This window comes from Scyliorhinus torazame, chromosome 3, assembly GCF_047496885.1.
Source record: "Scyliorhinus torazame isolate Kashiwa2021f chromosome 3, sScyTor2.1, whole genome shotgun sequence".
NCBI classification, from domain to species: domain Eukaryota; kingdom Metazoa; phylum Chordata; class Chondrichthyes; order Carcharhiniformes; family Scyliorhinidae; genus Scyliorhinus; species Scyliorhinus torazame.
The window spans coordinates 249,565,780-249,591,014 of record NC_092709.1 but is presented as its reverse complement, the minus strand read 5'-3'; the positions used below and the strand labels follow the sequence as shown (position 1 = coordinate 249,591,014).

Below are 25,235 nucleotides of genomic sequence, written 5' to 3'. Positions count from 1 at the left end.
CACCAGAATACATCTGGTTCACCTCATCAATGAATTTTGTTTCAGAAAGTAGAATCTATACATTTCGCGACTTTAATAATGTGGCCTTCAAATTAAATGTACAAAAATATGTACAAGTATATATACATGTTTGTATAAATAATGGCAAAAGTGTCATTTTCATACTTCACCATATCCCTTTAAAAATGAATACTGCAAATTGTTTGTACTGTGTGAAACAAAATATAAATACAGTTACTACAATTTGGCTAATGTGTCAAAACATAAATTGGGAGAAGCATACCCTGTTTGACAACACAACAGGATAGTCTTGAAGAGTGAGCAAGTCAAATTGAAACTAAATTCTGGCAAGCTTTTTTTGCTTTGTTCTTGAATTATTTAAAAAATGGAGTAAAACTGTCAACAAAATAAATTTCATAGCAAACCTTTAACCAATGTTATAGAAGAGACACTGAGATTTCTTTAGACCAATTTTGCCACACTTTGGTCAAATTCAAGATCCCAGAGCTGATGGGCCAATATTCTAACTCAATTCACCTCGCTTTCAGAACTTGCTAACAGTGCATCCTCCAAATATAATGTGTTGTCCTACGATTACTATTTTGATACTTCATCTTGTTATCTTTTCAGGTCCTTCTACCAAGGCACTTAACAATCTGTTTTGCAAGATAAGTGAGTTCTCGGAGTTAACGAGCCACAGCACAAGATTTAATGCATTCATCTTTGGCCTTCTGAAGTATGTAGTAATTATCAGAACTTGAAAACAAAGTTGAGTTGCATGAACAGTGTTCAAAATGATGGCAATATTGGTCTTGGGTGTGTTTTAAGAAAATTGAAAATTAACAGAAATGAACATTGCTAAAAATGTTGCTGAATCATTCATTTAAAATGCCCCTTTAAATGGTTATTTAAACTATTAACAGTCAAAGTAAAATTTTCCAGGAAATCTTGGATGGGATTCTCTGTCGGCCGACGGCAGAATCGAGAAACGCGATTGGGCGGAGAATTGTTTCGGACATCGAAGTCGTAGCTGGCGCCGATTTCACGCCAAATCGCAATTCTCCGTCGGCTCGACAGCGGCGTCAATGCGTTCCAGAATGCACATGCAGTAAACGCCGTTGGCATATCATTAGCGGGCCTGATCCGATATTCTCTTGGACCTCCGCGATTCTCCGCCTCCAATGGGCTGAATGCCCGAGGGCGAGGTTCACTTGTGCTTTTAAAAATCGTGAAACAGGCACCATGGCTGCTGAGGGAAAGAGAGGGGCTGGAAAGCGTCCATCATCGCCATAGTTTGCTGACTGTCGTGCTGCTGGTCGGGGGCTTCTGCCAGAACCGGGGGTAGTAGTGGGGGTGGTCAGGGGGTGGGCTGTGGTGTCGGGGTCGATGGGCACGGAACACCATTGCTGCAGCCTGCAAGGCAGCCATGCAGCTGTGCATGCTGCTGACTACCCATTATGAATTTTGGGCCACAGGTTGTATGGGTGTCCCCCTATAGCACCTCCCTCGGTGCTCTCTGGCCCCAGCCGACCCATCAGCCATGTGGACGTGCTCCAGCGCAACCTTATTGGCAGGGATAGTGTGTGTGGGGAATGAAGTGTGTATATGTGGCTACAACTTCTTGGCCTGCTAAGTGTCAATCGCCAATCCAGCACCGTTTCTCATTGGAATCAATTGTGTTCCACGTGGTACCGGTGCTAGCCCTTCAACGGTCGCTGAATCGGTCCAGGTACGCTGCCACTTTTGCTGTAATGGAAGTCCACGAATCCTACCCTGGCATCAACACTTAGTCTCAGGAACAGAGAATCCTGCCGCTTATGAATCCCGCCACAGATTGGGCAGCATTTATTGGAGGTGATGGGACTGTTGCTCGCTAGCTGGAAAGCCAGTGAGAGCCCCACATCACCTCCTTTAGTGAAGGCCTCTCTTATTAAATACCATTCAAGTACTTAACTGGACAGTGGCAGATCTTCCCTGGGATCAAGGATCCCTGGGAGGCAAATGTCCTGCTGACCAATCCAAGGTCAGCAACTTTATTGAACAAAAGTACCACTTGGGATGCGGTGGCTGCTGCCAGTCCAACGCCCACCTGAGGCCTAGTATCGTCACTGGATCCCAGGTCACAGTCTATGTATGCCAGGTCTCTTTATTAGGCACTAAGTGCCTTTGAATTACAGACTTCCCAGGAATCTGTGAGCAACCTCAGTTGCTTTAATAAGGGCCTCAATTGGCACCAGGACAGGAAGGCCATCCACAAGCCTTTGCTTTAATGAGTTAATTGGGGCAGAGGCGGGAAGGCAACAGAGTCCCCACCTGCCACCCTTCCACCTGCTTAAATGCCCCACCACCACCAAACATGCCACAGGATGGACATTAAATTCTGCCCTGGCTTTGACTGATTTTTTAAAACATATTCTCATATAATCTGATTTATGCCATTGGAAACTTAATGCTTATGTTTTATGTAACATTCAAGTTTAGTGACGACAATTATTAATTTACTTTAAGTGATAACTCTTTTATGTACAGGAAAAAACATTTCGGAAGGGGAAACCATAAAATAACTTTTTTAAAGTACTGTGAATAATGTTGAAGACTTTCAGTTTCTGTTCTGCAAAGAATGCAGGAAAAAACAATACAAACGATTTGCATTTTTTCCTGGAATGGACTATACCTAATCCTTTCAATCTCTGAAGGATGATAACTGACCACAGTGGAAGGTCTGGACTTTTGCAGACAGATCCATTTAAAATTGGCAGGTGGGACCTGATTCTGGGACTCCCGCTGCATTTCTGGCACCCCCAATTTTCATTGGCATGGGCTAAGACCCAAACCCTGCACTCCCAGCTCATTGGCCAGCTCCATTGGTCTGGCCATCCACAATTTTCATGGAGCCGGGTCAGCTTCACCCCAACTCCTCAGAGGAGCCGTGAAGGGTCAATCAGATAGACCATTGGAGTACCAAAAACAAACTTAACAATTCACTTCACTTGGCACCACGGTGGCGCAGTGGTTAGCACTGCAGTCTCATGGCACCAAGATCCCGGGTTCGATCCCGGCTCTGGGTCACTGTCCATGTGGAGTTTGCACATTCTCCCGTGTGTGTCTCCCCCCCCCCCCCCCCCACACACACACACATACAACCCAAAAATACGCATGATAGGTGAATTGGGCATTTCTTTTTATTAATACAGTAAAAAAAATATACAAGGCCAAACGGTACAAACACTAATTTTGTGTTGGAGAAACAGGTTACCCTCCCCTCAGTACCAACGTACGGGGAGGGCGGGTAGGATACTCTGATTATTAAAATTGTTCACAACACAGTTGTACAAAAAACAAACGGTACACGCACTAACCTTGCGCTGGAGAGACCAAATACCCTTGCCTCTGTACCAACAGAAGGGAAAGGAGTGGGGGGGGGGGGGGGGGGGGGGGGAGGTGGAAAGGAGGGTAGTGGGAAAATTGCCCCTTAATTGGAAAATATGAATTGGATACTCTAAATTTATTTGAAAAAAAACAATTCACTTCACTTATCAAAACAGAACCCTTGCTGCGCTCGTGCTATTATTGGTTTGGACTCTCAGCCAAGCATGCACATCAATCAATCAATTATTCAATCAATCAGTAGTTTCTTTTTTCAAAGGAAGGTTAGTGAATGCGTGTTTTTTTTTCTCTCAGCTGTTCGAAATTCACGATTGTTTCTTTATGGCTTATTGGTTATGTACATAGTGCATACTGGCTGAATGGGAATGGAAGGATCATGAGTTGGCATGGATAACTGAGCGAGCATGGGGGGTGGCTGAAGGGCATAAGATGATATGGAGTGTTTAAGGGGACATATGAGGTTGTTAGGGGACATGCATTGAGTTAACGTGGAGAGTATAAGGGGCCACAAGGGGTGGCATGGTGGCAGAGTGGTTAGCACTGCTGCCACACAGCGCCAGGGACCTCGGTTCAATTCCAGCCTCGGGTGACTTATGGAGTTTGCTCTTTCTCCCCGTGTCTGCGTGGGTTTCCTCCGGGTGCTCCGGTTTCCTCCCACAGTCCAAAGATGTGCAGGTTAGGTACATTAGCCATGCTAAACTGCCCCTTAGTGTCCAAAAAGATGTGTAGGTTAGGTGGAGTTCTAGGTTACAGGGACAGCATTGGGGAGTGGGCCTAGGTAGGGTGCTCTTCCAGAAGGTCGGTGCAGACCCGATGGGCTGAATGGCATCTTTCCGCACTGTAGGAATTCTATGGTAATAAAAGTTGGAAATAGATTTGTGTAAAATTTCTCCTTGAAGGCAGTTGGTGGATGAGGGAAAACTTAGAAGTGAACATGGAATGGTTGATAGAGAGGAAACGGTGTACACTTGTTGGGTGAGCAATATTTGGCTTTATTCCACTAACTGGACTTTGAAAAATTTTGAGAACACTTCTTTAAATCTGAAACCAGGCGAATGAGAGGGGCCTTATGAAGATGTTATGCATAATAAGCAAAGTTTACTTGGAGCACTATTTCTACTTAATTCATGATTGTAAGATAAGGGACAAGGATTCAAACTGGGAAGTGTTAAGTTCAGGATTTGTGTCACTACATTGTTCAGGTATTAAAAGATAAACATCTGGAGTGGTCTTCCAAGTAGGTTAGTGCAGGCAAATTTTTTAACATTTATTTTTACAGAATGGAGAGAGTGAGGTTGTTGCAAGGGATCAAATCTAGAGATATATGACTGCAACTGGTGGGCTCAGGTCGGAGTGGAAGCAGGTGATAATTGTGATGTAAGTCTTAAGTGACCTTTGTGATGGAGAAGCTATAAAATTGGAAATTCAGCTATGGGTTGAACAAAATTCTGAGGGGGCAAACAGGCTGGTTCAGCCTGAAGCAGCGAGTTTGTGACGGGAGCCATTGACATTAGGAGTACCAATGTTCAGCTGATTGCTACTCCCATACATGGTTACAAAATGAGGCTGAACCAGGCTACGTGACCTCTGATTCCTGTTTGACCAAGAGCTGAGTTTCAAATCTCCTGGGCAGGGTTTTTCAGTTGGTGGGGTTTCTCGTCCCACAACCTGAAGATTTAAAAAAAAAAAAAATTTAGTGTACCCAATTATTTTTGTTTCCAATTAAGGGACAATTTAGCGTGGCCAATCCTCCCAACCTGCACATCTTTGGGTTGTGGGGGTGAAACCCACACAAACACGGGGAGAATGTGCAAACTCCACGCGGACAGTGACCCGGGGTCAGGATTCGAACCCGGGTCCCCAGCCCCGCAGTCCCAGTGCTAACCACTGCACCACCGTGCTGCCCTCACAACCTGAAGATTTGGTGGGGAGTGCATTCCCACTAATTATTTCACATTCTGCGGCATGTTAGTTGACTGATGATGTGAGGGTCGGAGATACCTATCAAAGAGCTGCAGGTCAATTTGATTGTGTAGGTGGGTGGGGGGTTGAGTGTGTCTCTCAAGGCAGAGTGGGGTGGGTGTCTTGATGGGGGGGGGGGGAGTAACACCAACTGGGGGGCAGATCTTGGGGGAGGGGGTCAGGGGGGTGGCATCATGTGTGGAATGGGGGCCTTTGAGGGAGACAAATCCCCCCCCCTCACTTCACATCTGAAGCTGGGTGGGAAAAGGCCCCTCAGGCCGAGTGCCTGGCTGCCTCACCATAAAATTGCTTCCAGTTTAGCGTGGGTAGGAACTGGAGGGAATCCTGCCTATGCGGTTTCATGCTCTGTAGGAGCTTAAAATTCTGGCCCAAGATTACTTCTGTTTGTCCCTGGTTCATTCCTACTGCAGTTCAAACTCTATTGTCGCCACTGACCACCTTGCTGGCATCCTGTTTTACAATTCTTCATAAATTAATCCAAAACGTCACTTCCCACAATCTGTGCCAAACTAAACTTTGCTTGGTCATCATACTTCCTTGCTAATCTATACTGGCTCACTCCTCCAAGTCAAATTGACATTACTTCAAAAGCAAAGTATTGCTGATGCTGGAACTCAGAAATAAAAATAGAAATTATTGGAAATGCTCCAGGTCTGGCAGTATCTGTTGAGAGAGAAACAGAATGATCAAGACCTGAAACGTTAACTCTGTTCCTCTCTCCGCAGGTGCTGTCAGACCTGCTGAGCAATTCCAGAGTGTTCTGTTTTTATATGAAATTCATGTTCCTCTTCCTCCACGACAGATTCCTCCAGAGCCTTGCTCCACCATTTCGTAAAGTGAAGAAAGATTTTGTCCACTGAGTATTTTTCTAACGATTCATTAAATTTAGCATTTATGCACTTGTGAGTTTGTGATCAGAATTAAAACGTCAAATTAGTTCTTCCATTCACACTATCTATGTGCTTTGTCATTTTAAAGAACTTGTGCTTGTTCCTGCTAGACTCCAGTGCTATAAATTCATGGCATCAGTCCCTCCATTTGGACACGGTTTAACTGGAAAAATGTATGTCTGATTTTGGGCACGTATAGCGAGGTGCTTCTCGGTGGCTGCAGCATGGAAAACCCCCCTGCTAATCGTGCGTTTTTGGGCTTCAGGGAGTTTCTCTCCGCCAAGACCGCACTTAGAGTAATTTCCTGCTCGCGAGCCCAGTAAGAAAGGCTCCTCGCAGATTAGGGCGCCACTTTGTCTGGCTGCCCCGATCTCTTCTTCTTCCCCCCCCCCCTCAAACCTCAGGGAGAACTCCCGGGAACACCAACTCATCCACCTCCACCTGGTAAGCTGCCATTCCCCCCCCCCATGCCTCCGGCCCCGATCCTTCGCAGTGCCAACTGGGCACCCTGTGGCACTTTCAGGGTGACAGTAGTGCTAAGGTGCACGGGTGCAAGAGGGAGTGTCAGGGTGCCACCCTGCCCTGTCCCCGACCACCTGAGGTTTCTAATGGCCTGGTAGATCATCCAGGTACCATTATGACTGGTCCACGTTTGTAGAAGCCAGTACTTAATGGCACCCCAATGACTTCTCCCAGGCGCGGCCATTAGGTCCCAGACGAGGGGAAATCCCGCAAACGCAGATTTAAATGAGCCTAATGGTGATCTGGATCATGCCCAGTTAAGGGTGAGATCCAGATCGAGATGTCTCGCAAGACTCTGTTAAATCTCGCAAAGCGTGTCAAGCGTTGCAAATCCGCGGCATTCACCGACCTCGCCCCGACACCAAATCACGCCCATAATTAGCATCTCAAATCTTGGATTCATTCAAGTGCTTTTCATTGACATATGTCTAAAGTGTTTATCTAAATTTGCAATTGCGCTCTGAAGTTTGCTCTTATCAGATTGACTGGGTATGACATTTTTGTCCTTTTCATTGCATTTTCCCTCCAAATAAGTAGAGCCCAGATGACCATAGGCTGCATTCCCCTTTGAGAGGGAGATATGATTGGTGGTGATTTAACCTGAGGGTTACCACACGTCAGGCAAGGGGTTAGGTTGAGAAAGCAGAGCCTTCATGAATAACCTCAGCCTGTACGGGAATTGAAGCCACGCTGTTGGCCTCGCTCTTCATCACAAACCAGCTGTCCAGCCAACTGAGCTAAACCGGCCTTCTCCAATACCTGATATTATAATTTATTTTCTAATTTGGCTGAAAAACAATTTTTAGTATTTTTCCTACTAGATTCAAATGTTTTTCTTTAAAAGATGTTTTATGGCAGCACGGTAGCGCATTGAGTAGCACTGCTGCCTCTTGGCGCCGAGGTCCCAGGTTCGATCCCGGCTCTGGGTCACTGTCCGTGTGGGGTTTGCACATTCTCCCCGTGTTTGCGTAGGTTTCGTCCCCACAACCCAAAGATGTGCAGAGTAGGTGGATTAACCATGCTAAATTGTCCCTTAATTGGAAAAAATAAATTGTGTACTCTAAATTTATTTTTTTTAAAAGATGTTCTGTGTGTTGCAGTTATATGCTGAGTCATAGAATCTGACACAATAAAATGTGACTACCTGTTAGTCATGGTATAAATAAACTATATTCCTAGCCTAAACATTTATGCAGTAACTGCCAGAGGGTACCATTTTAAGATACTTAAATAATTCCTTTATATTCTTCTGCAGTATCAGATCCTTGGAGTTTTGGTGTAATCACCTGTATAATCATGAAGGTAAGCTCACATTACAATTACATTTGCTTGAATTGTTTTAACTTATTAATTCACTTGTACAACATTAATGACGGTGGACTAGAAATTCTTTAAGTTGTTTGGCTACCAAAACAACTTCATCTGCTTGTCGCACTTAGTGCCGTGCCATGCCAGATCCTGTGGTTGGCGTTATTAGCATAAAGGAGGAAGCACCAAGTCCCGTATGGTTTGAACGTACGCAGCAGGGCTTTGTTGCTCCATTGGGTGTGAAGAAAAACTTTGCTGGCTCAACTGGAGAATATTTTCACCCATCCTCATCCCAGATATAGCTCTTCGAAATGGAGTTGATTTCTCTAAAAATGAAGTTGACACTGGAAAATAGCACTGTGGGTCCCACTAAAACCTGTTGTATGACAACTGTACCTGTATCATACAGGTATACTGTAGATTGACTGTACAGTACATGGTAGAATTCTGATTTGGGGGTAGCACCAATCTGTTTCAAAGCTGTTTAAAGTTCTGCATCATATGAGAGGTTCGCCATAAACCACCTTCAAATCCAGATTAGATGATTTCAAAAAATGGTGCGAATTTGGAAGCTCCACTTTTCATCGAGTCATAGTCATACAGTACAGAAGAGGCCCTTCAGCCCATCGTGTTTGCACTGACAAAACTACACTAAATCTACACTATATTCCCACTTTCCAGTACCTGGCCGATAGCCTTGAATGCAATGACATTTCAGTTGCTCGCCATGTAGTTTTTAAAGGCTGTGAGGTTTTCCGCCTCTACTACCCTCCCAGGCAGTGAATTACAGACTCCCTATCACTCTCTGGGTCAAAATCGTTTCCTCAAATACCCTTCAAACCTCCTGCCCCTCACCTTAAAATTATGTCCCCTCACCATTGACCCTTCAACTAAGGGAAACAGCTGCTTCCTATCCACCCTGTCCATACCCCTCATAATCTTGTGCACATCAATCAAGTCCACCCTCAGCCTTATCTGCTCCAAAGAAAACAACCTGAGCCTATCCAACCTCTCTTCATAGCTCAAATGCTCCATCCCAGGCAACATCCTGGTGAATCTCCACTACACCCTCGCCAGTGCAGTCACATCCTTCCTATAGTGAGGTGACCAGAACTGAAACAGTACTCCAGCTGTGGCCTAACATAAGTTTTATTCAGCTCCAACATAACCTCACTACTCTTATAATTTATGTCAAAACTGATACAGGCAAGTGTCCTGTGTGCCGCTATAACTACCCTATTAACCTGTCCTGTCACCTTCAGGGATCTGTAGACAAGCACCCCAAGATCCCTCTGTTCCTCTAACCTTCATAGTGTCCTGCCATTCATCGAGTGCTCCCGAGTATTCAGAATACTGAGTACTCAGAATACTGAGAGGCCTTGATAGAGTGGACATGGAGAAGATGTTTCCACTTGTGAAATGAAATGAAAATTGCTTATTGTCACAAGTAGGCTTCAAATGAAGTTACTGTGAAAAGCCCCTAAACGCCACATTCCAGCGCCTGTAGGAGACTAGAACCTGAGGACACAGCCTCAGACTGAAGGATTCTTTAAAGCAGAGATGAGGAAGAATTTCTTCAGCCAAAGGGTAGTGAATCTGTGTAACTCATTGTCGCAGAAGGCTGTGGAGGCCAAATCACTGAGTGTCTTTAAGACGGAGATAGATAGGTTCATGATTTATAAGAGGATCAGGGGTTACGTGGGGAAGGCAAGAGAATGGGGATGAGAAACATATCAACCATGATTGAATGGTGAAGCAGACTCGATGGGCCGAATGGACTAATTCTGCTCCTATGTCTTATGGTCTTGGCATCACCTCGCACTTTCCAGGATTACATTCCATCTGCCAGTGACCGGCTCATCTGACAACCCGACTATGTCTTCCTGCAATCTAAGACCTTCTTCCTCACTATTAACCACCGTGCCAACTTTTGTCATCCTCAAACCTACTGATCATCCCCCCCACCCCCACATTCTCATCTGTATTGTTTATATTTATAACAAACAATAAGGGATCTAGCACTGATCCCTGTGGTATTCCACTGGGCACCGGCCTCCAGTCACACAGACAGTCTTCTACCACCCTGTCTCCTATCACTGAGCCAGTTTTGAAACTTGCCAAGTTTCCGTGGATCCCATGTGCTGTGACCTTCTTTATCAGTCTCCCATATAAATGATCTCAACTGTATAGTGGCACAGTGGTTAGCACTGCTGCCTCACAGCACCAGGGACTTGGGTTCAATTCCGGGCTTGGGTGACTGTGTGGAGTTTGTACGTTCTCCTTGTGTCTGCATGGTTTTTTTTTCGGGTGCTCTGGTTTCCTCCCACAGTCCAAAGATGTACAGGTTAGGTGGATTGGCCATGATAAATTGCGCTTTAGTGTCCAGGGATGTACAGATTAAATTATGAGATTACGGGCATAGGGTGGAGTGGATCGGTGCACACTCAATGGGCCAAATGGCCTCCTTCTGCATTGTTGAGATTTCATGAGAACTGCACTACCCTCATTTACACACCCGATCACCTCCTCAAAAAATTCAGTCAGACTCTTTAGGCATGACCTCCCTCTGACCAAGCCCAGCCTCTCCAAGTGGACATTAATTATCCCTTTCAGATGGGTAGCACGGTGGTGGAGTGGTTAGCACTGCTGCCTCACGGTACCGAGGACCCAGGTTCGATCCCAGCCCCGGGTCATTACCCGTGTGGAGTTTGCACATTCTCCCCTTGTCTGCGTGGGTCTCATCCCCACAACCCAAAGATGTACAGTAGGTGGATTGGCCACACTAAATTGCCCCTTAATTGGAAAAAAAATAATTGGATACCCTAAAGTTTTTTAAAAATTCTCCTTCAGAACTTTCTCCAATCATTTCCCTACCTACTGATGTGAGACTCATTGGTTTGTAATTCCCTGTCTCATCTCTACCACCCTTGAAAAGTGGAACCACATTATTTCCTCTCTTTATTAGTGTCACAAGTAGGCTTACTTAAACATTTCAATGAAGTTACTGTGAAAATTCCCTTGTCGCCACACACCAGCGCTTGTTCGGGTACACTGAGGGAGAATTCAGAATGTCCAATTCACCTAAGAAGTACGTCTTTAGGGATTTCATAGAACCATAGAATTTACAGTGCAGAAGGAGGCCATTCGGCCCATCAAGTCTGCCCTGGCCCTTGGAAAGAGCACCCTCCCTCAGCCCACACCTCCACAATATCCCCGTAACCCAGTAACCCCACCCAACCAACCTTTTTGGACACTAAGGGCAATTTAGCATGGCCAATCCACCTAACCTGCACATCTTTGGACTGTGGGAGGAAACCGGAGCACCCGGAGGAAATCCACGCAGAGACGGGGAGAACGTGCAGACTCCGCACAGACAGTGACCCAAGCTGGAATCGAACCCGGGTCCCTGGCGGTGTGAGAAGCAACAGTGCTAACCACTGTGCTACGGTGCCACCCAACCTCCTCACTCCCAGTGTCAAATTGTTCAAGGACCTCATGGTTCCTCTCACTGATCAGGTACCTACATTATCATCCTCCTGAGTTAAGACAACTGTGAAGTATTCGTTTCAAACCCTACCAATGTCCTCCTGCTCAGCGCAGCAGATTGCCCCTTGGTCCCTAATGGGTTCTACTCTTTCCCTGGTTATCCACTTCCCTTAATATACTTTGTAGGCTATCTTGGGATTTTCCCTAATCTTATCTGCTAGTGCTTTCACATGCTCCCACATTTGCTCTCCTAGATGCTTTCTTAAATTCCCCCCCTGCACTTTCAAAACTGCATTCAGGCCTCTGCTGATTTGCCCGCTATGTACCTGCTAAAAGCCTTTAATTTATTACTTATCCAGACTTGAATATACCTATACATCCAGAGTTATCTGGGCTTTTTGCTCCTACATTTCATCCGAAAGGAACATGTTGGGCCTGTACTCTCCCCATTTCCTGTTTAAATGTCCCCCACTGCACTGTAGATTTTCCCACAAGAAGCTATTCTCAGTCTATATTGGCTAGATCCTGCCTTATTTTAATAAAATCTGCCTTCCACCACCACCTCCACCCAATTCAAAACCGTTTTTTGCATCTTTTACCTTTTCTGTAACAAGTTTAAATTGTACTGTGTTATGATCACTGTCACCAAAATGCTTCCCTACTGCCACCTCAAACTCCTGTCCACTTTGTTCCCCACTTGTTGGACCTTCTACATATTGACGTAAAAAGCTCTCCTGAATACATTTCAAGAAATCTGGAATCCGGACCCTCTACATCCTTTAAACTGTGACTATCCCAATTAATGTTAGGGAAGTTGAAATCCCTAATGTAATTATTATTATTTGTACATCCCTCAGTGAATTGTCTACATATCTGCTTCTCTGTTGCCAACCTTTCTGTTTGGGGGCCGAGAATAAACTCCCAGCAATGTGACTGCCCCCTTGTTATTTCTAAGCTCTACCCACAAGCCTCATTTGTAAGAACCCTTCCAAGATATCGTCCCTCCTTACTGCAGTAACTGACTCCTTAATTAATAATGCAACACCGCCTCCTCTTTCACGCACCCTCCCTATTTCGCCTGAAGATCTTGTCGTGTTGGGTGTTCTGATTCACAAACAAGCCAACAATGCTGGAAGTGGTGTAACGCTAATTTTTATTAACTGTTCAACTATACTAACATACTGTAAACATGGGTATAAGCAATACCAGCTTAACTGTGGACCTTTTCCTATCACTAACTATGGTGAGGCACTCAGCACATGGTGAATGTCTGTGATGCAGACTGTGAGCTCTGTGCTCTGAGCTGGCTGCTGCTAGAATGAGCGGGAACTCTCCTGTCCCCTGTCTTTATAGTGCTGGTGCTCTCATTGGTGATTGGCTGCGGTGTTATGTATGCTGGTTGGTCCTACTGCATGTCCATCAGTGTGTGTATGTGACTGCACCATAATATACTGATGTATATTATGACAGATCTTATTCCCCGAATGTTGAGTTGTCCCCCCCCCCCCCCCCCCCCCGGACACCATGTCTCTGTGATCGCAATTCCACGTATCAATCCACACCCTTAATTCATCAGTCTCAGTCTTGTCGATAATAGTCTTAGTATTAAAGTAGAGGCCATCCACCCTCGCCTTATTCCCTTGGCACTCAACGTGGCTTAACTCCCACTCTCTGGGTTCATTTATTATATATGCTGTGTCCCTATTGTACTAACGCTGTGTGTCCCCTCCCCCTTCCGAATTCATTTTGTTCATACTTTTGTTTATTATCTACAAGTAAGTTGTGTTATTGTAATAACAAAGAACAAAGACAAATACAGCACAGGAACAGGCCCTTCAGCCCTCCAAGCCTGTGCCGATCATGAGGCCCTAACTAAAACAAAATCTTCTGCCCTTACTCAGACCATATGCCTCTATTTCCTCCGTATTCAAGTATCCATCAAGATGCTTTTAAATGTTGCTAATGTGCCTGCTTCCACCACATCCTCTGGCAGCGTGTTCCAGCCACCCACCACTCTGCGTGAAAAACGTACCCTGCACATTTCCCTTAAACTTTCCCCCTCTCACCTTGAACCTGTGCCCCCTTGTAATTGACACTTCCACCCTTGGAAAGAACCTCTGACTATCCACCCTGTCTATGCCTCCCATAAGTTTGTAGACCTCTATCAGGTCTCCCCTCAACCCCCGTCTGTCCAGTGAAAAAAATCCTTGTTTATTCAAGCTCTCCTCATAGCCAACACCCTTGAGACCAGGCACATCCTGATGAACTTTCTTTGCACTCTCTCCAAAGCTTCCGTATCTTTCTGATAATGTGGTGACCAGAACTGCACGCAATACTCCAAATGCAGCCACCAAAATTTTATGTGGCTGCAACATGATTTCCCAATTTTTGTACTCTAATGCCCCGTCAGATGAACGCAAGCATGCCATATGGCTACTTAATCACATTGGCCACCTGTGTTGCCACCTTTAGGGAACTGTGGACCTGCACGCTCAGATCCCTCTGTATGTTAATGTTCCTAAGGGTTCTGCCATTTACAGTATAATTCATACCTAGATTTGATCCTCCAAAATGCATCACCTCGCATTTGTCCGGATTAAAATCCCTCTGCCATTTCTGTGCCCAAGTCTCCAATCTATCTATATCCTGTTGTATTCTCTGACTATCAGCAACTCCGCCATCTTTGTGTCATCTGCAAATTTACTAACGAGGGACATCCGGTTGCGGCTATGCGGAGCTAAGTCGCACGTTTGGCAGCTCCCGCCAGAAACGGACTTTTGGGCTCTTTTTAGAACCCCCAGCGGCATTTGTTCGACGGTTCCCAGTGTGGGAAGGTGACAGTAACATTTCCCGGCACTGTATGGATTGGACCAGGAGTGGAGCGGTGAAAAAAGTAGTTTTGGAGCAGCGAAAAGTGCAAGGGAGGAAAACCAAGATGGCGGTGGGTGGGCGCAGTGGGCGCAGGAACAGCAGGACTTTCTCTAGCACTGCTTCACGGAATTGAAGGGTGGAGTGGGGGCACCTGTGGGAAGTGTTGAGGAGGTTCGGGTTCGAAGCCCCGGTGGCGAGTGTGGCCACAAATCGGAGGAGGTCGGAATACTTTTGGCTGTACCGGGGGACAAGGCAGGTGTGCCCCCCTATCCTCCCTGCTATTTGCGTTAGCAATTGAGCCTTTGGCGATGGGCTTTGAGGGAGTCCAGGAACTGGAGGGGGCTGGTGCGGTGGGGGGGGGGGGGGGGGGGGGGGGGGGGAGGAACACCGGGTTTCGCTGTATGCCGACGACCTGTTACTGTATGTGGCGGACCCGGTGGGGGGATGCTGGAGGTGATGCGGATCCTCAGGGAGTTGGGAGACTTCCGGGTATAAGCTCAACGTGGGGAAGGGTGAGCTATTCGTGATACACCCGGGGGACCAGGGAAGGGGGGATAGACGAGCTTCCACTGAAGAGGGCGGAAAGGAGTTTTTCGGTACCTAGGGATCCAGGTGGCCAGGAGCTGGGGGGCCCTACACAAGCTCAACTTGACGAGGCTGGTGGAGCAGATGGAGGAGGAGTTTAAAAGGCGGGATATGCTGCCACTCTCCCTGGTGGGTAGGGTACAGTCGGTGAAGATGACGGTGCTCCCGAGGTTCCTTTTTATATTCCAGTGCCTCCCCATCCTGATCCCTAAGGCCTTTTTTAAGCGGGTCAGCAGGAGCATCATGGAGTTTGTATGGACGAAAAAGACCCCGAGGGTGAGAAGGGTGTTTCTGGAAAGGAGCAGGGACAGAGGAGGGCTAGCGTTGCCTAATCTGTGTGGGTACTACTGGGCTGCCAATGTGGTGATGATACGCAAGTGGAAATACCTTCAGGTACAAGCAGGTAAGGGCGTTTGTAAGATGGCAGGTGAGGAATTCCCGCTGCTACCAGCATGTAGGATCCAGGATAGGGTGCTCTCGGGGGTGTGGGTTGGAGAAGGCAAGGTCTCAGCGATCTACCAGGAGATGCAGGAGGAGGAGGAGGCCTCGGTGGAGGAGCTGAAAGGTAAATGGGAGGAGGAGCTGGGGGAGGAGATGGACGAGGGTACATGGGCGGACGCCCTGGGTAGGGTAACTTCTTCCTCTTGCGCCAGGCTTAGCATGATACAATTTAAGGTTCTGCGCAGGGCGCACATGACTGGGGCAAGGCTGAGTCGGTTTTTTGGAGTCGAGGACAGGTGTATTAGGTGTTCGGGGAGCCCAGAAATCACACCCACCTGCTCTGGGCGTGCCCAGTGCCTGAGGGGTTCTGGAGGGGCGTTGCAAGGACGATGCCTAAGGTGGTAAACACCCAGGTTAAGCCGAGTTGGGGGCTCGCACTATTTGGAGTATCGGACGAGCCGGGAGTGCAGGAGGCGAAAGAGGCCGGTATTCTGGCCTTTGCATCCCTGGTAGCCCGGCGGAGGATTCTGCTGCAGTGGAAGGATGCGATGTCCCCAAGCGTGGAAGCCTGGATCACCGACATGGCAGGGTTCATTAAATTGGAGAGGGTAAAATTTGCCTTAAGAGGATCTGTGCAAGGGTTCTTCAGGCGGTGGCAACCGTCCCTAGACTTTCTAGCAGAGTGTTAGGAGGTGGACAGCAGCAGCAGCAGCAACCCGAGGGGGGGGTACTTTGTGTTTACTATTATCGTTTAATGGGGGGCTTGTATATTGGGGGAATACATGGCATAGCTATAAGATGTTTATTTATGTGTTCTTTGTTTTTTCTTATTTCTGAAAGTGGGGGGGGGGGGTTGTTGAAAATATGTAAAAATTGGAATAAAAATATTTTTTAAAAAAAATTTACGAACCAGACCACCCACATTTTTCGCCAGATCATTTATATATACTACAAACAACAGAGGTCCCAGCACTGATCCCTGTGGAACACCATTAGCTACAGATCTCCATTCAGAAAAACACCCTTCCACTGCTACTCTGTCTTCTATGAACAAGCCAGTTCTGTATCCACCTACCCAACCCACCCCGAATCCCATGTGATTTTAGTTTTTGTACCAGTCTGCTATGTGGGACCTTATCAAACGCTTAACTAAAGTCCATATAAATTACATCCACAGCCCTTCCCCCATCAATTTTCTTTGTCATCTCTTCAAAAACTCAATCAAGTTGGTGAAACATGACCTTCCCCATACAAAGCCATGCTGCCTGTCAATAACTAGTCCATTTTCCTCCAAATGTGCATACATCCTGTCACTCAGTATCTTTTCCAAAAGCTTCCCCACGACTAATGTGAGGATCACCGGCCTATAATTTACTGGATTGTCCCTACTTCCTTCTTAAACAAGGGAATAACATTGGCTATTTTCCAATCCTCTGGAACCTCACCTGTGGTCAAAGAGGATGAGAAGATATCTGTTAAGGCGCAGCTATTTCTCCTCTTGCCTCCCGCAGTAACCTGGGATAGGGACTTTTCTACCTTGATGCAATTTAGGATACTCAACACTTCCTCCTTTGATATATTGACGTTCTCAAGAGAATTCATGCATCTATCCCTGACCTCAACATGTGTCATGTCCTTCTCCCTGATGAATACCGATACAAAGTACTCATTAAGGATTTCACCCACTTCCTGTGGTTCCACACATAACTTCCCTCCATTGTCCTTAAGTGGGCCTACTCTTGCTCCTAATATATGCATAAAAAGCCTTGGGATTCTCCTTGACCATGTTTGCGAAATACATTTCATGGCCCCTTTTAGCCCTCCTAATTCCACGCTTAAGTTCCTTCCCACTTTCACTGTACTCAAGGGCTTTGTCAGTTTTTAGATGCCTAGACCTATCGTATGTTTCCCTTTGACTAAGCTTACAATTTCCCTTGTCATCCATGATTCCCGAACCCTGCCATTCTATCCTTCATTTTTGCAGGGACATGCCTGTCCTGCACTTCAATCAACTGGCCTCTAAAAGCCTGCTGCATGTCAGATGTGGATTTGCCCTCAAATAGCCGCTCCCAATCCTCACTCCCCAGTTCCTGTCTAATTTGGATGTAATTGGCCCTAACCCGTGGACCACTCTTGACTTTATCCATGACTATTCAAAATAATTTGGAATTATGGTCGCTAAGCCCAAAATGCTCCTCCACTGAAACATCAATCACCTGACCTGGCTCATTCCACAATACCAAGTCTAGATTGCCCTCTCCCTGGTTGGATTGTCAACATACTGCATCTAAAAGCCCTCCTGGACACATCTAACAAATTGCTGATGGGACAATTTTCTTTAAAAAAAAAAAAAAAAAATTTATTAAAGGTTTTCATAAAATATCAATAACAAAATGAGAAAGAAAAACGAACCCAACAGGGTTAAGTACAAAACATAAAAAAGCAACCCCCCAAACCCCTCCCCCGCTGTACATAAATAATAAATTAACATTAACACCCCGACTTAACACAACAGGTGTATACACCCCCTCAGACCCTCCAGTGTAAATAACATTAACAAAAATAAAGTAACCCCCCCCCCCTCCCCCGAGCTGCTGCTGCCATTGACCAATGTCTATCGTTCTGCCAGAAAGTCTAAGAACGGTTGCCACCACCTAAAGAACCCTTGTACCAACCCTCTCAAGGCGAATTTCACCCTCTCCAATTTAATGAACCCTGCCATATCGCTGATCCAGTATTCCACGCTTGGGGGCCTCTCATCTTTCCACTGAAGGAGAATCCTTCGCCGGGCTACCAGGGACGCAAAGGCCAGAATTCCAACCTCTTTCACCTCCTGCACTCCCGGCTCCTCTGCCACCCCAAATATTGCGAGCCCCCAGCCCGGTCTGACCCTGGATCCTACCACCCTCGACACCGTCCTCGCTACGCCCTTCCAAAATTCCTCCAGCGCTGGGCATGCCCAGAACATATGGGTGTGATTTGCTGGGCTCCCTCCGCACCTAACACACCTGTCCTCACCCCAAAGAACCGGCTCATCCTTGTCCCGGTCATGTGTGCCCTGTGCAGCACCTTAAACTGTATGAGGCTGAGCCTCGCACACGATGAGGAAGAGTTCACCCTCCCTAGGGCATCTGCCCACATCCCCTCTTCGATCTCCTCTCCCAAGTCCTCCTCCCACTTACCTTTCAACTTCACCACCGAGGCCTCCTCCTCCTCCTGCATCACCTGGTAAGTTTCCGAGATCTTCCCCCCCCCCCCCCCCCCGAGAGCACCCTGTCCTGTACTTTGTGTGGCAGTAGCCGCTGGAATTCCACCACTGGCCGTCTGGCAAACGCCCTCACCTGTAAGTACCTGAAGGTGTTTCCTGGGGGGGAGCCCGTACTTCTCCTCCAGCTCACCCAAGCTCGCGAACTTCCCGTCCACAAACAGGTCCCCCAACTTTCGTATCCCTGCCCTGTGCCACACCGAAAACCCTCCACCTGTCCTTCCTGGGGCGAACCGGTGGTTCCCCCATAATGGGGTCCATGCCGAGGCCCCAACTTCCCCCCCCATGCCGCCTCCACTGCCCCCAGATTTTGAGGGCCGCCACCACCACCGGGCTCGTGGTATACCTCCTTGGAGGGAGCGGCCCCAGATTCGTACCCACACAGGACGCTGTCTCCAGCCTCTTCCATGCAGCCCCCTCCCCCTCCATCACCCACTTGCGCACCATCGTCGCATTGGCGGCTCCGTAGTACCCACAGAGGTTGGGCAGCGCCAGCCCCCCCCTATCTCTACTCCGCTCCAGGAACACCCTTCTTACCCTCGGAGTCCCTCGCGCCCACACAACCCCCATTATACTCCTGTTAACCCGCCTGAAAAAAGCCTTCGGGATAAACACGGGGAGGCACTGGAACAGGAACAAAAACCTTGGGAGAACCGTCATTTTGATTGACTGCACCTTACCCGCCAAGGACAGCGGCAACGCGTCCCACCTCTTGAACTCCTCCTCCATTTGCTCCACCAGCCTTGTAAAGTTAAGCCTATGCATGGCCCCCCAGCTCCTGGCCACCTGGACCCCCAAATATCTGAAGCTCCTCTCCGCCCTTTTTAGTGGGAGCTCGCCAATCCCCCTCTCCTGGTCCCCTAGCTGAACTACGAACAGCTCGCTCTTCCCCATATTGAGCTTGTACCCCGAAAAGTCCCCGAATTCCCTAAGGGTCCTCATTACCTCTGGCATTCCTCCCACCGGGTCCGCCACACACAGCAGCAGGTCGTCCGCATAAGGCAACACCCTATGCTCCTCCCCACCCCGCACCAACCCCCTCCAGTTCCTCGACTCTCTCAGTGCCATAGCCAGGGGTTCAATCGCCAGTGCGAAGAGCAGGGGGGACAGGGGACACCCCTGTCTTGTCCCTCGGTGCAACCAAAAGTACTCGGACCTCCTCCTATCTGTGGCCACACTCGCCATCGGGACCTCATACAACAGCCTAACCCACCTGACAAACCCCTCCCCAAACCCGAACCTCTTCTGCACCTCCCACAGGTACCCCCACTCTACCCTATCGAAGGCTTTCGCAGCGTCCATCGCCACCACTATCTCCGCCACCCCCTCCCTCGCCGGCATCATGATAACGTCCAAAAGCCTCCGCACATTCGCGTTCAACTGTCTCCCCTTCACAAACCCCGTCTGGTCTTCATGGATGATCTGCGGCACACAATCCTCAATCCTCGTGGCTAAGACCTTCGCCAGCACCTTGGCATCTACATTTAGCAAGGAAATCGGTCTGTAAGACCCACATTGCAGGGGGTCCCTCCTTGTCCCGCTTCAGGATCAAGGAGATCAGTGCCCGGGACATCGTCGGGGGTAAAGCCCCCCCCCCCTTGCCACATTAAAGGTCCTAACTAACAGCGGGCCCAACAGGTCCATATATTTTTTATAGAATTCGACCGGGAAACCGTCCGGCCCCGGTGCCTTCCCCGCCTGCATGCTTCCTATCCCTTTGATCAGCTCCTCCAGCCCAATCGGGGCCCCCAGTCCTGCCACCAGTCCCTCTTCCACCTTTGGAAACCTCAACTGGTCCAGGAAACGGCCCATCCCTCCCTCCTCCCGTGGGGGCTCAGATCGGTACAATTCCTCGTAGAAGTCCGTGAAGACCCCATTGATGCCAACCCCACTCCGCACCACGCTCCCTCCGCTGTCCTTAACTCCCCCGATCTCCCTAGCTGCGTCCCGCTTCCGAAGCTGATGCGCCAGCATCCGGCTTGCCTTTTCCCCATACTCATAGACCGCCTCCTAGGCCTTCCTCCACTGCACCTCCGCCTTCCTGGTGGTCACCAGGTCCAATTCGGCCTGGAGGCTGCGCCTCTTCCTCCTCAATCCTTCCTCAGGCTCTTCCGCATACCTCCTGTCTACCCTCACCATCTCCCCCACCAGCCTCACCCTCTCGCCCCGCTCCCTCCGCTCCTTGTGGGCCCTAATGGAGATCAGCTCTCCCCTCACCACCGCCTTCAGTGCCTCCCATACCATCCCACTCGGACCTCCCCGTTGTCGTTGGTCTCCAAGTACCTCTTTTTACTTCCTCAGACCCGCTCGCTCACGTCCTCGTCCGCCAACAGCCCCACCTCCAAGCGCCACAGTGGGCGCTGGACCCTCTCCTCCCCCATCTCCAAGTCCACCCAATGCGGGGCGTGGTCCAAAATGGCTATTGCGAACACTCTGTATTCTCTACTCTCGCTATCAGCGCCCTACTCAAAATGAAAAAGTCGATTCGAGAATAAGCCTTATGGACATGTGAGAAGAATGAAAATTCCCTAGTCCCCGGCCTTGCAAATCTCCACCCCTCCCATTTGGTCCATAAATCCCCTCAACACTCTAGCCGCCGCCGGCTTCCTGCCCGTCCTAGACCTGGAGCGATCCAGTGCCGGATCCAACACCGTGTTAAAGTCTCCCCCCATTATCAGGCCCCCCACTTCCAAGTCTGGGATCCGACCCACATACGCCGCATAAAACCCGCATCGTCCCAGTTCGGAGCATACACATTGACCAGTACCACCCTCTCTCCCTGCAACTTACCACTTACCATTATGTACCTACTGCCATTATCTGCCACAATGCTCGACGCCTCGAATGACACCTTCTTTCCCACCAAGATCGCCACCCCTCGATTTTTGGCATCTAGCCCCGAGTGAAACACCTGACCTACCCACCCTTTCCTCAGTCTTACCTGGTCTGCGACCTTCAGGTGTGTCTCCTGGAGCATAACCACATCCGCCTTGAGCCCCTTCAGGTGCGCGAACATGCGGGCCCGCTTAACCGGCCCATTCAGTCCCCTTACATTCCAGGTTATCAGCCGGATCAGGGGGCTACCCTCCCCTAGCCATGACCCCTCCTCGGCCAGCCACGCGCCCGCACCCCACACCCGGCCCGTTCCCCACAGCGCCATACCCCCCCCCCCCACTCGCTCCAGCTTCTCCTTGACCTTAGCAGCAGCAACTCGATTCCCCCCCCCCCCCCCCCCCCAGGCTAGGACCCATTCTAGCTGGTTTACTCCCCCCATTGCACTTCCGCAAGTCAGCTGACTCCTGCTGACCCCGGCCACTCCCGCCTCCCCTTCGACTCCTCCCATTGTGTGGCACACCCTCCTCTCCCACTCCCCATCCACAGGCTCTTCCCCTCCCCCCTCCGTTCTAAGCGTGGGAAACAATCCTCGCTTCCCCGCCCCGGCCCCGCCAGTCTTCGGCGCGGGAAAAAAGCCCGCGCTTTCCACCTACCATGCCCCGCCACTAACCAAAACAGTGCCCAACCCGCCCCATCCACCCTCCCCAACCCGAAAGAGAAAAACACAGAGAAAAAGAAACCCAAAACAATGCAAAGGCCCCCCCCCCCCCCCCCCACCGAACCAAAAGTAGGCATAACATATCCACCGCAGTCCCCAATCGCCCATCCCGACCTTCAGTTTGTGTCCAGCTTCTCGGCCTGAACAAAGGCCCACGCCTCCTCCGGAGACTCAAAATAATGGTGCCGGTCCTTGTAGGTAACCCACAGTCGCGCCGGCTGCAACATGCCAAACCTCACCCCCTTCCTGTGCAGCACCGCCTTCGCTCGATTGTACCCGGCCCTCCTCTTCGCCACCTCCGCACTCCAGTCCTGATATATCCGAACCTCCGCGTTCTCCCACCTGCTGCCCCTCTCCTTCTTGGCCCACCTGAGCACACACTCCCAATCGACGAACCGATGGAACCACACCAGCACCGCCCGCGGAGGCTCGTTAGCCTTGGGCCTCCTTGCCAACACTATATGGGCCCCTTCCAGATCCAGGGGCCCCTAGAAGGACCCCGCTCCCATCAGTGAGTTCAACATGGTGACCACATAGGCCCCCACGTCCGGCCCCTCCAGCCCCTCTGGGAGGCCCAGAATCCGCAGATTATTCCGCCTTGACCGATTCTCCATCTCCTCGAACCGCTCCTGCCATTTCTTGTGGAGCGCCTTGTGCGCCTCCACCTTTACCGCCAGGCCTAAGATCTCGTCCTCATTGTCAGAGATCTTTTGTCGAGCCTCTCGGATCGCCACCGCCTGGGCTGTCTGTGTCTCCAGCAGCTTATCAATAGAAGCCTTCATCGGCTCTAGCAGGTCCGTTTTAATCTCTCTGAGGCAGCGCTGGATACCCTCCTGTTGCTCCTCCACCCACTGCCTCCACGCTGCCTGGTCTCCACCCGCCGCCATTTTGTCCTTTTTCCCTCCCTTCTTCTGGTCCACCACCACCTTTTTTGTCGCCCCGCTCCTAGTTAAAGCCATATACTGATGGGGAGCTATTATTACCTCCTTCCCACACCGAGAAACGTCAAAAAAGTGTCCTTGGGGGGGCCCTGAAAAGAGCCCAAAAGTTTGTTTTTGCGGGAGTTGCCGAATGTGCGACTTAGCTCCGCATAGCCGCAACCGGAAGTCTCGAGAGGGAATCCTTTTGGCAGTGTTCGCTTCACCAATGTGCCCCAAAAAGTCTGTGGAAACTCCTGAAAAAGGTCTGAGAGTCCGTTCCAGATGGGAGCTGCCGAATGCGTGACCTACTCCTCCATGGCCGCCACCGGAAGCCTCGTCCCCGCTTCTTCAATGGCCTTGGTAGATCTTTTCACAGTTGTTCCCTCTGCTGCTAGAATTCACCTTTAATAGAGGCCCTCAAGTCAGCTTGCAGCTTTAAGCTTTCCCTTCCCCCACCTGCATGCTGGAAGAGGCCCCTCTCTCCCCTGCAGTTGCAGCCAAATCTTTTACTGTTTCTGCCGGGTCTGGTAACCAAAAGACATACCATTCCTGGGGGACACTGTCAGGGGAATGTTGCAGTCTTCTTCCCACACCGGGAAATATCAAACAAATTCCGTGGGGGCCCTGTAAAGAGCCCAAAAGTCCATTCCAAGCGGGAGCTACCAAATATGCGACCTAGCTCTGCATAGCCGCACCCGGAAGTTCCCTGGGACAATTTTCAATGGGTTATTATATGTGAAGGCTATGATTGAATATGAAAGAAAACGAGAGATAATCTTTATTATTATTATCACTAGTAGGCTTACATTAACACTGTAATGAAGTTACTGTGCTAATCCCTTAGTCGCCACACTACGGCGCCTGTTCGGGTACACTGACAGAGAATCAGAATGTCCAATTCGCCTAACAGCACGTCTTTCGGGACTTGTGGGAGGAAACCGGGACACCCGAAGGAAACCCACGCAGACACGGGGAGAACGTGCAGACTCCGCACAAACAGTGACCCAAGCCGAGAATTGAATCTGGGACCCTGGCGCTGCGAAGCAACAGTGCCAACCACTGTGCTACCGTGCCTCCCCTTAAGACAAACAACTGTTTACAATCTCCCAACAAGAAAGGAATTGTTGAGTAAATGTAGCTTCTTGTAATTGCAAGTTAGAAAGTGGCAGAGAGATGCTTACTTTTATATCTCTGTTCCAGAGGAAAGTACAATTTTGACTGTAAAAATACCTGGAGAAGAATGTTGAGTCATTTCTAGAAATAAACAGTCAAACCAAAAGGGTATTTTAAAAGGTGCCAAAGGTGTTGGGGCAAGATTTAATGAAAGGACAAATCATAATAACCCTTTAAAAATAGAATTGGAGGATGAAAAATATTACATCTGTGTTCAAGAAAAGGGAAAGTGATATTCCATGAAATTATGGGACAGTTAGTTTATTTTCATTGTAGGTGAACTTAAAAGAGACAAATTCACAACCCCATATTACCAATATGGTGTTCCCCAGAATCTGCTGTCAGCTTTTTTTTTCATTTGATTACCAAAACGGCATCTTATGTGTGCGAGTGCACAAGGTTACTGAAACTGCAGTAGACGGCATCTTCATAAAGGGAAAAGAGAGCCAAGATCTGAAGCATGCATTAGTCCATTTGGATATTCAAATAAGGGGTCTAATGCTGATCATGGTCCGTGCTAAAACCTGGCTTTGCTCTGAGATATTCAGTGCTCCTCCGAGGAAACCAACAAGAATGTCACCGTCCAAGTAAAAATTGCTGCAGCACCTGGTCCCGAGATTTCTGACCTCCATTTTCCCCCTCTTCCCCCACCGCACCATTCGAACCCCCAATCTCCACTCCTGATCTCCCAGGTTACCCCCCCCCCACCTCTGACAGTGCTCTTAATCCCACCCTCTCAAGATCTGTACTCTTCTGACCCATCACCCCCAACTGTACTCTTTCCTATCTCTAACCAAAACCCAATCGCAGACTGTGATGACAACTTGTCACTCCTCCAGAACCCGCTAAAT

General features: G+C 48.9%; 1 protein-coding gene across 7 annotated transcripts in view; it reads left to right on the top strand.

The window, feature by feature from the left end:
• The window catches only part of rusc2 (RUN and SH3 domain containing 2), a 189,403-nt gene that overhangs the window by 149,836 nt on the left and 14,332 nt on the right, over nucleotides 1-25,235 (top strand). For all 7 annotated transcript variants that reach the window (XM_072497089.1, XM_072497093.1, XM_072497092.1 and 4 more), the window contains 2 exons: nucleotides 631-736; nucleotides 8,038-8,084. In XM_072497089.1, the coding sequence (XP_072353190.1) occupies nucleotides 631-736; nucleotides 8,038-8,084 (153 nt within the window). The remainder of the gene's footprint in view (nucleotides 1-630; nucleotides 737-8,037; nucleotides 8,085-25,235) is intronic.